The sequence below is a fragment of the Topomyia yanbarensis genome, chromosome 2 (genome assembly GCF_030247195.1).
Source record: "Topomyia yanbarensis strain Yona2022 chromosome 2, ASM3024719v1, whole genome shotgun sequence".
NCBI lineage: Eukaryota > Metazoa > Arthropoda > Insecta > Diptera > Culicidae > Topomyia > Topomyia yanbarensis.
The window spans coordinates 52,291,026-52,305,106 of NC_080671.1; the positions used below are offsets into that span (position 1 = coordinate 52,291,026).

Below are 14,081 nucleotides of genomic sequence, written 5' to 3' on the forward strand. Positions count from 1 at the left end.
GTCTTCTACAAAGTTGTAGAACGGGAATTTTGCAGTATTTCTTCCGAACATCTCGATATTCTATCTCTCTTCTATAAAAAGTTAGTGTTGCGCCCTCTATGCAGTCATAGGTGGAACTAAAATTTTTCTAACCAAAACTTGACTCGTATTATCTACTATAATTCTTCTGAACATGCTTTTGAGCTAAACCTAACCATTATTTCACAAAAATGGTTAGATCGTTGGAATCAAGTACTACTACACAACCATGCACTGCTAGGATCCATGCAAAACTGACTCAGACATCACTTCGTTAAAAGTTCAACAACTTCTTTTATCACAGCCGGATTGACCAGCAGTCTTCAACAAAATTGTAGACAATTAAATTATCTTTCTTATTTTTACTTATAGTGATATTACAATACATACACTGCTACCTGGCGGTCAAAATGCGAGATAGTGGGTTTTCTCAATTTAAATTGTCGAAAAACCCCATACAAACTTCAGGCACGTTGGTCCGGTAGCTAGAATTGTCCGATTTGCTTCGAATTTGGAGCAAGTGCCCCTGGTGGGACTAGAAATCGAGCCAGGGGTGGGCCGATAGAGTTTTCAGAAATTCATTATTTTTTCTGGGCAGTCTAATCACCATGCTATATATGTTTTGAGTAGATAAATAGCCGTGCGCCTCCATTTTTCAAAATTTCAAGGGTGTGCATGGCAATTTTTAAAAAATTAACCCTCCGGCACTCGTGCGGTTGTATTTATTGCAACACCTTCAGAAACTCTAGTGAAATTCTTCTAGCACCAGCGGCTGCTTATTCGGGTAGCCATTCGCGCGAGTACCGGAGGGTTAATGCCAATATTGATGTTGAAAATATTATGTGCATTACGGTTGTAATGCAACCTATTGCATCCATTTTATCCATATAGAATTAAAACACAAACATTTCCCATTGCCAACTTTTCTCATATTCATTCACATAATTTTCCTGCTTGTAACTGATTTATTTTCACACTTAATATCAGTGATTACAGCAGATCCACCACCATTAACTTTTACTCATTTATCCCAAGCTCTGACATTCGGCCTTTGCTGTATACTTGTGGTTTGTGGAACTAGTGCAAAAGCAGGGATTATTCACGCGCAAACGTTAAATCCGACTAACGTGATGAGAAGATAAATTTCGTCGCTTTTCGCGGCAACACGCCGTAGGGACGATATCTGTCTTGCAACCAGATTATTTGTCTTTTTCGGTATAATCCGGTATGCCATCCGAGACTATAAGTTTTGCGTTCGTTTCAACATTTTATCGTGGTAGTTTGGAATTGTCTGTTAAAATGCATTTTTAGTGTTGAAGTTTCACTTTTGTTCGATAATCCAGTGTCAACTTTTGGAAATGACATCTGGTCGAAATGTGGTTCTTCTAAGAAAGTAAACTGTTAATATTGCACGTCTAGTTAGTGGGGCTAAAATGACCTAACTTTTGATTCAAAATTCAGTAATTTTGTAGCAATCAATCAATTGTGTCCACTTTTGAAATTTATGTTATTATATATTATGAAAACCGTTTAACTTCGAATAAATAAGTGGCCCAAATACATTTTTCTACATATAAAACAGTAGCTTAAATTACAGTTGATAAATCGATTATGCCAAACTAGTCGACATCGCAGTGTTAGCTCTTATTTTGTATGAATTCGATCACACAATGTTAGTTAGCACCGTGGAGTAATAGTCTGTTCAAACTATTAAGTGTGCAACATTTCCGCCCGTCAACAGGTTTGATTTTTACATTAGTACTGTGTGACGGAAGTAGGCCGAAGGTGAAAACTTACCTGGCCACCCCATTCTGAAGTATTACATTTCCGCTATGCAGATGGCCGTGCGATGGAATTCCGCGCTCCTTTAAAAATAATAATGCTTCTAAAATTTGACGTCCCAATCGTTGTACCTGTGACAGGGGCAGGCAGGTGGATTTTCGTGTATATTTACGGTTCCATGGTTCATTCCATTGGGACTGCGTGTGGTGTTGCCGAATGCGGTGAAGGTAAAGAGAATTGAATAAAATTAAATTGTAATGATTACTGAATTACTATGTATGTGTGAATCAAACATTTGATGAAATATGATTCAATTCTTTCGTAGCTTATGAAAGCTAGTAATGCACATAATGAATGTGGACAGCATCACTGCCATCATTTAACATACGGCTGGTTTTCTCCCTAAGTCAGTAATTACCTTATAAATGAGATCCTTCAGGCTTCCGCGTTGATTGAAAGGCATAACGAGACACACGTACTGATTAGTGTCGGTAGGAAAGAAGCCTAAATCTAAAACCGGATTGATGTATGGATGCTGAAGCGAACCAAGCAACTCCATTAGAACGCCTTGTGGACATTCGGACGGAGGTAACTCATCTAAGGCAATACAGTCAGGAGGTAATGGGAGCAGAGTCATCAGACGATCCGTGCGTACCTGGAAGAAAAAAGCATTTACATTAAATAGATGAGAACTTGGCATTAAGTAGAAAAAAAATCGTTTTGTTTCTATATCGGAGGTTTTAATTCAAGTTCTTCATTTGTTCCATGTGTAACTGTAACCTAGGGTTCAGGGCCATTCACGCTCTCTACCGCATATAATAGTGAAACAGAACTTTGAAGTTTAGTCATGGTATCAACAACAAATCGACAAAATGAAACTGACATTGCTAAGAAAGAATGCTTTTTGTTAACCCTTTCTAATTATTCATCATTATTGACTCACTGCGACACGTTGTGTGTGCTTTAGAAAGCTGTCCGCGGTAAACGTTAAAATTCATTGCATTTATTCAGCAATTATCTCAATAAAGTATATAAATACGACCGGATAGTGTTTATTAATTTTGTTTTTTATTCCTCGGCTTTTCGGTCTTTCAAATCAGAACGGGTATTCTATACTGCCCGACGTTTCGACCACTGGTTTTGGCCTTTTTCAAGGGAAATATGTTATCGTTCTACGTCTAAGTTTTGCTTCATATGCAACAGTTTGGGAGTAAAACTGGTTAGTTTACACATCAACCTTTTTACCACTGTGCACTATTTAACGACACTTTCAAAGATCTTCGAAAGTGTCGTTGAATAGTGCAAGTGGTAAAAAGGTGGATGTGAAAACTAACCAGTTTTACTCATCAAACTGTTGCATATGAAGCAAAACTTATGGACCTTCTCAACGTCGATAAACAACGTATAGATGTAGAACGGTAACATATTTCCCATGAAAAAGGCCAAAACCAGTGGCCGAAACGTCGGGCAGTATACAATACCCCTTCTGATTTGAAAGACCGAAAAGCCGAGGAATAAAAAACAAAATTATCTCTATATAATGTGAACAAATAGCCGCTGAAAACCCGACCACAAATTCTACAGGCTGTTCTGCTCTTGCGATTAAGCTCTCGTATTAATTTACGTATTACATTATCGATTTCTTTAAACCACATACCAAATACGTCTATCGATCACATATCCCCTGTACTGGTAGTTAAGTAACTTGTCACTATGTAATTTGAGATGCAGTTTCCATTAAAACAACAAAAAAAAGTTATGCATTTTTAATAAAATTATGGGTTAAATTCAATAAATAAAATTATTGTGTGGGAGATAACAAATTAATTTAATGGATACAACAAAATTTATTTGTAGTTCAAAACAAAAATATTATCGTTTTCCTTTTTCAATAATCATTTTATTGAAAATAAAACAAAATTGTCAAAATAAAAATAAGATAATATTAAAATTGAAAGTTTATTGTTGTTTGAATAGATTTTTTAGATCCAAGAAACATTAAACGATTAAATTCAGCAACACATATTTTTGATTTAAATATGTTAAATTTTTCTGTGTATAGGCCATATGTAGTGACAGGCCTTTACCCATTATCTTGCTTTGGGAGGGGCCTAAAATGGAGTGTATAAAAAATATTATAATTAAATCATTATAATTCGAGATAGCCACTGAAAACTGCACGAAATTTTAAAATGTTGTTACTGAAACAACTCCAAATAAATGTATTATAAAAAATGGGTGTTTAAGAATTCGAATGATCATCTCAGATGTCACTGTCACCCAATCCCAGTGAGTAGAAAAGTGTCATAGCAAAAAAACTGTCCCAGGAAACAAAATTTTCCTAGAAACAGCGGATCTGGCAGTTCAACTCTATTTTAAACGAATCTGGCGTCCTGCTACTATCACTAGTTTAAAAAATAATCATGAAACTGCATTCATTAATAATATGTGAATTTTTACACAATGTGTTCGGCAGTATTGTCAAATATTAGAGATTATTGAACAATATAGCAAACATGTTATCTTGTTCATAAAAATATCTCGATTCCTGAAATAATGGCGAAAGATATACTGGTAATTTTTATTGCCTTATACAATTGAATTCCCGGAGTGTTATAGAGCGAATGCCATAACTATACAAATGTAAGAACTCTAGGAAATATAAGAACATTTTGCTTAAGAACTGGTCTTTTAAACAATGCAAAGTATATTTTAATGACTTTATGATTTAGTTTTTCTAAACGATCTGCCAAAAATTTGGATTTGATGAATGTATGGGCGAAAATATTGAAATAGTGAAATTTTGAAATTGTGACCTTTTGTTTAAGTTGTTTTAATTTCAACAATTAAAGTTCAAGTTGTTCTAGTCTCAACAATTAAATAAAAAAATATTTTAGACAATGTGTTATACTATAAAAGGATACATTTGAGAAAAACTGAACTGTAATTATTGTGTCTGTAAATTTCAGTTTTTGAAGTTATTACTGATATCTTGTAATTTGTGTAAAGATATTATAATATTACCTGTTACATAACTTAACATCGCCAAATTGACACGAATGTATAAATAAAATTGGGCACAATAATTTCAGTATCATTAGCTTCTGACACATGGAAGAGAACACATCGTATCTTTGTGACTCTTTCTTCTTTCCCTATCTTTAAATTGATGAAGTTTATCCTATTCATGACATCAACCAATCGAAATCAATCCACAAGCGCCTCTTTCAACTTTTCTATGCACTCAAAATAAGTGCCTTCAAAATTTCGCTCCGACTTTCTCATTCCAGTTAAAATTAAACAACATTCACCTTTTTTTCGTGTTAGAAAAATTTATAACCCTTTGAGCGGGGACGGAAATCGAACCCAGGTGAACTGAACACAAGGTAATTGACTTACTAACTACGCTATGCTCGCCCCCTCGATGGTATGTAAACCATATAATAGCAGATGCCATACCGTAGCAAAGCGTTGCAAAAGTTTGACATGAATAGGATAAACTTCATCATTTTTTTCTGCCTTCTGATCATCTCTCTTCATAACGAACACCAAAAAAGAACAGGATACAACACTTCAAGATGTGTTCAATAACCGAAACGTATCATAGCTTTTCAAATACACGGTCTCACGAGTCTATAGTATTAAAGATGCAACCAGTTACAACATTCTAGTTGCTCTCCTCAATTTCCGATTGATGTCTCTCTGATGTTTAATCGCGTCGTGTACAGGGCCATCGAGAGTCGAACTGGGTCCCAGGACTTATTACTGCCCGGACCTTCTGTATAAAGACTTGTTTGAATCTTGATTAGAAAAATTGTGTATATTTAACTGTTTAAATCAAACCATATTGGATCAGTCCGCTTTAAATCATCGATTGGAAAAGCAATAACAATTGTATTTTGTTTGAAAATAGTGCCTCAATAGAAATGAGCGAATTTTAAGCATAAAAGTTTATGGTCGTGGAACGCTAACAATACAGCGACTGATTTTGAAAGTCTTCTTACCAATCAACCTTTAGCGATATTCAGTAGTTAGTAGTAGTTAATAGTTTGGTTAGTTAGTAAAGTGGAACCATGGGCAGAAATCAGTACCAATAAAAAAAAGTTTTCCTTCAAATTATTGTACACAATTCAACCGAAAAACGTCAAATACAAGATTTTTGCCTATATTGAAGACAGCGCAATATTTTTTTATTTTAGTAAAAGATATTAATGGTGTTGGTGTATTTGGACTGATGTAAAAATGTGTTGTGAAAATGGTATCGAAGCAAAAAGAGCAATGAAGCAAAATTTTTCTCGCGCATCGCGAAAATTGATCTCTCGAACGCCAAGTTGGAGCAATGGTTGAATGTCACAAACGTACAAAAGTGTTCGGAAGACGGTTGTCGGTAGCAGGGAAGGCTGTGTCGGGAGAAGGGAATCGAAAGCCGGAGGCCGCAAAACCGACGAAAGAGTGGGCAGCTGTTTCAATCGAAATCCCAAAATGTCCGCCCGAGATGTCGTAAGCAAGCTGGAAAGATTGTCTGCAGCCGTGCATCGAGCTAAAATACGAACCGGACTGTCGACTTACAAAAAGGTGGTAACTTCAAATCGTGACGATAAGCAAAAGCAGTCGACCAGAGAACGAACGCTTAAACGGTGCATGACTCTGCTGACGAAGTTTGATTGCGTGGTAAAGGATGACGAAACGTGCGACAAGGCAGATTTTGGAATGCTTCCTGGATAAGAATATGATACGTTGAATGTCAGATATTTTGAAACACATTAAGCTGTCGAAGTTTGCAAATAAATATCTCATGTGGCAGGCCATCTGTTTGTTGTGGCGTGAAGAGTGACATATACATTGCGACCAGGACCATCAACTGGGATGTGCAAGAGTGCCTGGAAAAAGCGTCTTTTGTTTTTCCTCGAGCAACACAATTGTTCCGTTCTGTTTATTGCAACACAATTGTTCCGTTCTGTTAAAAATTTGACATCTTGCCATTACGAAAAAAGGTTATGGAGTAACATGCGCGAACAATGTCCAGGTGATGTGCAAGGACATAAATCCTCCCAATTCGACAGAAAAATATGGGCAATCATCAAGCGGAACCTCAAGAAGACAGTTGTCGTTTAGAGGTAGCAAACTGGCGATCTGCGGCGTGGAAAGTGACCAGAGATTGTACGAAATTTGATGGAAGAAGTCAAGCAAAAGGCACGGCAATTTGCATCCGCTAGAAAGGTAGCTTAAGTGAATATTTTTACATTGGACTGTATGAATTTAACTTGGGGGCCGTACACAAATGACGTAGCTTTTTTCTGGCGATTCCTCCCTCCCTCCTCGTAGCATTTGGTCACAAAATTCTAACCTCCCCCTTGTAAATGACATAGCATTTCCTTAACCCCCCCCCCCCCCACAACGCGACAGGGAGATGCAAAAATTACATATGTTTTTCAAATCTTTTAAATAACAAAATGTTTGACAACTTTTATCAACATTTTCATTATAACAGCAAATTGCCTACAAAACAAGCCCATTTCACGACAAATATAGTGTGGATAGTTTTGTTTAGAATTTTACATGTCATAAAGCATGAAGAAAAGTTCACAATCCTGCAGCTGCCAACGATTTTAAGAAGCATAAGCTCAACTAAATTACTAAATTTTCTTTGATTGAATCCGAAAGAAAATTTAATTCAGCTACCAAAATAAGTCTACTAGTTAGCAATATTAGCTAACTAATGTGGAAATTTAAATCCGCATGAAAAATCTTTCCATTTCATTGCGAGCCTGCCATTCCGCGAACAGTAAAATTACAAAATGAAAAACCGCGTGAAAAGCAACTTGGGAATGGAGGAACATTAAATAGTTTTCTCTAATTAATGGGTTTTGATGCCTGTCAAAAAAATTTAAACTTAATGCTACGTCGCACAACTTCTGACCCTACCCTCCCCCTCGTCACACTTCGTCACAAATTTGGTTTAACCCCCCTACCCCCTAAAATGCTACGTCATTTATGCATGACCCCTTGCAAAAGAAACCTGATTTGATTTAAATTAAACTATCAAACTTGTTTCTACATTCATGATATACATCATATATCCTCGTATGCATTTTGGTATACTTTCGCGACAATTCTTTCACAGAATTCAGATTATTATAATTATTTATGTTTAGGAAAGTGTTAGGAGCATGAATCCTTATTAAACCAAGAGCAGGTTTCTTGATACATAGTTAAGTTCGTAGTACAGTGAAAACTATAATAGCCATGATCGCAACCAAACGTTAGCGCAGTACATTTGTAAACGTGAATTAGAGAATTAGATTTTAGCTTTCTAAACATCGCTGTGTCTGCAAATTCTAATGCTCTTCATTTTCAAAATTGAAAATCTTTTCTTTTCAAATTTCAAGGTTTTGTCCCTTTTTGCCCGAAGGTGTTTCAAAACAACCTTACTGGTATGTAGACGCATGGTAATCAGCGCAAAAACAAGTGAATCAAACGTAAACCAACAATTTATATAGTCAGTGTTAAATGAGACCGAACTAAGTGACAAAATATTGATTTCAAAAAAACGAGTTTGACAGTTTGAATCGCAGCATCCATTACATTATGATTGGAAATTATTTTTTGCCATAATTCTTGTTTATTGTTATTTCAAATCTGGCAGAAGTCATATGAAGCTGACGAAATTCTTTATCCAGTGCTATCATTATCTCATTTTTGATGTTTTGCGACTTAGTCCGGTCTGACTTAACACCGACCATATACAGATTTGAAGGAGTTTTATCTAATTTTTACATTGTCCTTGACATAACTAATTAGTAAAAAAAGATTCGTCATAAAAATGGCATAATGCTAATAAGAAAGTTTCGATAGCACTGTATGGACACATGTATCTCATTTATAACTTTTGATATTTAACATGAACTCATCACCCCAAAATTAGCTCAACATGTGATTTTCAGCCGGGTTCAGTTGTGGTGTTGTCCGACTTTTGTTCAATGACCCGCGTGTTCATTAGCGATGTATTTGTTAAGAGTTGCTGAGATATATTTTTTTCTGAAAAAAAAGATAAGGAAATTTTCTAAGGTTGGGGGGGGGGGGGGGAGGCTCGACTTAGAAAACAATTAAGGGGCATATAGTATCATGTGCCATTTGTCGTTTATTAATAATTGCCATATGTGTCTGCCAACTTGTGCATATACTCCACTTTTGGTTACTAGTGCCTAGTAAATAGTCCAGAATCGAATAGATATCGAGAAGTGCTTTAAAATTACAATGTGCAAGAAACCTTTGTCAGAATGAGTGTAATGTAAACATTGGGATTTTTGTCCATGAATGCCATGCCCATAGTTTACAACCACGTGATATTAGCGATTTTGTCAATATCATTCAACTAAAAAGAGAGGTTAATGATTCCCAATAAATACTTTAAAACAATGCTATGTACCTCTCCATCGATTATTTTGATTTTGATTTGTTTGGAATAAAGTTGGTGCAAAAAGATACTTTAAGGGATTACATCACTGTAGAGCACGAAAAAATTGGAATATTTCGAGAATTTTTCTTATCGCAATAAAGAGATGAATCGAGATCTTGTTAAATGGGATTTATAACACAAGTATTGAATCATCCAAAATAACTTTTTCGAGTAATATCATCACAAGAAGGCGGCTGTGCAGCATTTTTCCCCATGCGCATTTTTTTTGAAGGGCCGGTCTGAAATCTATCACTCGTAACTTTTGACCTAGAGCCAAATACTAAAGTTTTTGTGATTTCCTCTGTCAATAACAAGCGACGTACGCAGGATTACTTTTGAGTGAAAAAACGCCGAAAATGTCATACAAATCGACACAAAATAGTTAATTAAAAAAAGTTAAGCAATAAAAAAAAATCCTACGTACGTCGCCGAAGAAATCAATTTTGAATATACTGTGAAAATTTCAAAGCGATCAAAAATCATGTGTTCGAGTTACATTTCCAGCCAGTCCAAAAAAGGGTTTTCGAGAAAAACACGGTTAAAGTTTTAAGTACACACGGAATATACATAAGAGGCGTTGCGGCAGAATTGAACATTTGAACATTTATGCATTGTTTTCGTTTTCTATGTTTTGGGATATCATTTTTAACATCTTAACGCACATTTTAAACTAATGAATAAATAAATAATCGATTACAGTGGTGTAACCCCTTAAAGGACTTGCTCAACTTTAAAAAAATAATTTTCTATGATTATTTGATATATCAACATTGTGTGAGTCATCTGACCATTTGAAAGCAACAATATGGACAGATCAACATTCAGTTTAACCTTCCGGAAGTCGCGCTAGTGCAGTGACTGCTTGCTGCTCTGAAAATCTAGCGATATCGTCTTGGCGCACCAGCGGCTCGTTCAAAGGGCCATTTGCGCGACTTTCGGAGAGTTAAAAGTAAATAAACAATTATTTTGGAATAGTAAATATTTTCAGGATTATTCTCAAATTGAAGATTTCTCCTTAGTTATATTTTTTTTACTGATAAACCCCGTTATCCTCCCGCTCAAAGGCCTTCGATATATTTCTAACTGTTAGAAACTAGGTCTAATGAATATTATAAGTTTAAAAAAAGTTTTTACAAAAGCTTTACCCGAACGGAAATATTTAGAGGTGCTTTGATTCGCAATGTAAACTCACCGTGCAGTCATTCAGGAGGAACCAGTGCTTGTTTGGTCGAGAACCGATGTCATCTAAGTGCGCTATCGATTCGTATCGTCCTCCCGTGTTTTGCAACCAGTCTTGACACGCAGTGAACGCACGATCCCGTGCAGCTCGTTCCCGGGGATTTCGGTCCGGGGCTCCGATGCCACTGTCCAGGGCGGTGTACTGGTAACGCACATTGTGCCTGGAAGTAAACGAAAAATGGGACCTTCCTAAGTTTAACAAAGTTGACGATGATACCCTGTTGACTGTCTGATTGAATTTCATCACTGATGGGTCCGAATATAGCGAATAAGATTAAATTAATTCACTAGAACAAACAACCAGTAGCATACTACGTACCTAGCCCCGACAAAAAGTTGGAAATTGTTTCCAATTGTCCGGGAATAATAATTGAGCTTATCTGTGCATAAGTTTTATCCAAACCGTTATTCTAATGTAATAAAACTTTTCCACGATAAGGTAGTCCAGATAGAGGCTTTATTATTTTATTATTAACCGTCCTTCGTTCAAAGTGGCGGATAAAGAGACCAGCGAATGTCAACGTGCTTTTGGCAATGCAATGAATATGTAATAAAAATGATATTTATGCTGAATGTTCCCATTCGTATGCTAGCTCACTGGAACACAATTTCCTTTCGCTGTTAAATAAGGTAGGCGACGCATTATGCATCTTAGGTTTCATCCTATTGAATCAAATCCGATCTATTGGCTCAAACGGTAGAATGAAATATATGATGATCGATAGGTATTATCACTTAACTCACTGACTATTGAGACCTTATATCTTAATTTCAACGAAGCAGTAAGGTGTCCACTGTGTTTGAAATGTTTTTAAGGGGTTTAATACCTTTGCATGCAATTTTCCGTGATTTTTTAAAAATATATTTTTAAGTCTAATACAAAAAAGTTGATGTTACCATGTGTCATGAGAAAATATTGAAAATTTAAAAAATAACCACCGTTGAAACGTTTTACATAGCGTTTGCGTTGACTACGATATCTCCACTTTTTACAGTTATCGTAACTAGCTATTGTAGTATTGGTGACATTGGTGGTAGAGATTTTGTGGTCACCGCACACGCTCTAAAATAGATGCTTCAGGCAACGGCCGTAATTGAGCCATTCCATGAGAAATCAACCGACCACAAAATATGACCATTGGCGTTTCGAACAAAACTTTGAAGTTGTGTTCAGTTTATGAATGACATAATTTGTTTCTGGCAACATATTGATACAAGTGCAATTTTTCAAAAGGACATAGACATCTTTTCGTGTATCACTTTCAAAACAATTTAGTTCGGTTACCGGAATTTATATAGCAAAACTATTTAAGAAAGAGTTACAGGGAATGAATACGTCTGTACAAAAAATAAACACTGAAAATGTGATTTTTATCAAAACCAAAATTTTTTGTTACAAATTTTAATTCTAATGAACCCAATTTATAAATTAGTTTAAATTTTGTATATTTTGTTAGAAGTGCTATCGTACTACAATAGCGGTTAAAAATGTTGAGATATCTCGTGCAATTGTATATAACCCTTTATTTCTTAAATCATCAGGTCGTAAGGAGACTGGTTACAAAAACGTTCAGAAATTCATGTTATTTAAGGTAGACTATGCAATTAAACTGAGAAAGCATTATTTTTGGAAAAAGTGTAAAAGATTTTTTATTCGAAAACTGCATTTTTCCCAATTATTTAATTGGTCGCCCATTTTGCCCCCAATCCGCCTACGCGTATCTGGTGATGGGGTGATGAATGGTTACTCTTTCGCCCTGTAACCATAATGGATTAGCAAAAATGGGGGAGACTCAGAATCAGCATCCCTTCTCCAAACTCCGATCCAATTAATAGTGTAATAAAATTGAACATCAAATACGAAGCGAAAGAGAGGGGTAGTCAGAGTATTGCTTGCGATGCTGAAATCGGTTGACTGGCTGAGCTCTAGCGAAACTAGGACTCAACTGAATGAGATTGTGTATTGTGCACTGCGAAAATGGGGGATGAATAGTAAACCCGGGGCAGAATCCCTATTCCGAAGCTGTAGATGAGTGCGAGCGCAAAACGAGTAACGAAAACACGCAGGGGGAAAAATTGGTGTCACGCTGCTTTTGGTGACCTAGTTCAACATTCCGGGGCAGTCTTTATTCAATATGGATCTATGGAGCGAGTATATGTACTGCTATCTAACTTGACGAGGGGTGGTGGAGGCGTGGTTACTAGTTGCCTAGAGGCGGTTTATGTTGGGTTTGAGAAGTTATGCAAATTGTGCATTCAATCGAGGTTTTCGCGTCGATTCAACCATCTAAATTGGGTGTGAATTACAAACATAGAAGCTTATCTACAAGGAAGAATATTTAGTTTTTTCCCGCAGGTGCTAATGTTCTGGCGATGTTTTTGCATTTGAGGAGGTGGTAGTGAAGTCAATGGAAAATTTTGAAACGATGATTTTAACGAAGATAACTGATAGATAATCACAGACGAGTAGAGACCTATGTATCACAGACCAGTAGAGACCTAATCGCAAATTTTTCGAGCTTGCGTTAAAATACGAAGACCAATAAAAGTAAACTTCATGCGGTGCTTACTGACCAGAAACAAGCTAACACGATTGTAAAGGAATCACATCTCACAAAGGAAAATAGCGTTTATATTCCGGCACACATTGTCAAAATCGATGGTGTCACGGAAGAATCGCTAACATCCAAAGCATTACTGGAAGTAAATGGAATATTTAAATATCTTAACCGCTCACATGTAAAGATTATCTAGGACAGACTAATAATCTCAGGGATTGGGGAAAAAGAAAGTAGTCCCCTCAAATTCATTGACGGTAATTTCTCTCAAATTTCGTCTTACTGGGCAAACTTTGACTCCCTTTTCGCATGTATGCTGTAGTTATGATTTGTTCCAGTTACAAGCAGTACCTTCTGATGTAATAACAATGGGGTAATATGTGATGAAGAACATAAGGATGACACATGAGAAAAACACCACGAGAATGCACACTTTGCAATGGAAACCGTCATAAAATCACGTAATGTCCTAGGGATGAAATTCGCTCGGAAAAGCTAAAACGTTCGTAAAATATTTTTTTGTGGAGATAGTAAAATCGTTACCCGAAAAGCCAATTCCACTAGATAATCCATTCGCAGCTCTGGCTGATGAGGATGACTCCAGTTTGAAATTGGAAAACAACTACACAAATATTAGTGTAGTCAAAAGAAGAAGGATATTGATCTCATCTTCAAAGCTTCCTCGCAACAAAGGGCATGCTCTTCCTAAAACTCAATTACAAAAAAGCTACTACCAAGCCATTTTTTACTAGGTTCAGTTTTCGTGATATAGATTTTCCTATAACACCAGGTACGTCAAAACCTCTCAACAATCAGAAAACCGAAGTGGTTAAATTCTCTTTTTATCCATAGTAGATTGGATCTTCAACTTTTATTAAGTCAAAAGTATTATCTTTATTTGGCTATCCACAATTAGGCAGTTGGTTAAACGACTAGTCTTAAAAAAATTGAGTGGCTTTTGTCCACCAGTAGGTTGATAACAGTCTATCAACTTTCTCCGAATAAAACCAGTGTAGAGGCCGTGT

At 36.2% G+C, this 14,081-nt stretch overlaps 1 protein-coding gene across 3 annotated transcripts in view; it reads right to left on the reverse strand.

Moving 5' to 3' along the window:
* Nucleotides 1–14,081, reverse strand: part of LOC131684952 (uncharacterized) — a 160,816-nt gene that overhangs the window by 21,827 nt on the left and 124,908 nt on the right. For all 3 annotated transcript variants that reach the window (XM_058968247.1, XM_058968246.1, XM_058968245.1), the window contains 3 exons: nucleotides 10,452–10,659; nucleotides 2,219–2,455; nucleotides 1,816–1,997 (listed from right to left, as the gene is read on the reverse strand). In XM_058968247.1, the coding sequence (XP_058824230.1) occupies nucleotides 1,816–1,997; nucleotides 2,219–2,455; nucleotides 10,452–10,659 (627 nt within the window). The remainder of the gene's footprint in view (nucleotides 1–1,815; nucleotides 1,998–2,218; nucleotides 2,456–10,451; nucleotides 10,660–14,081) is intronic.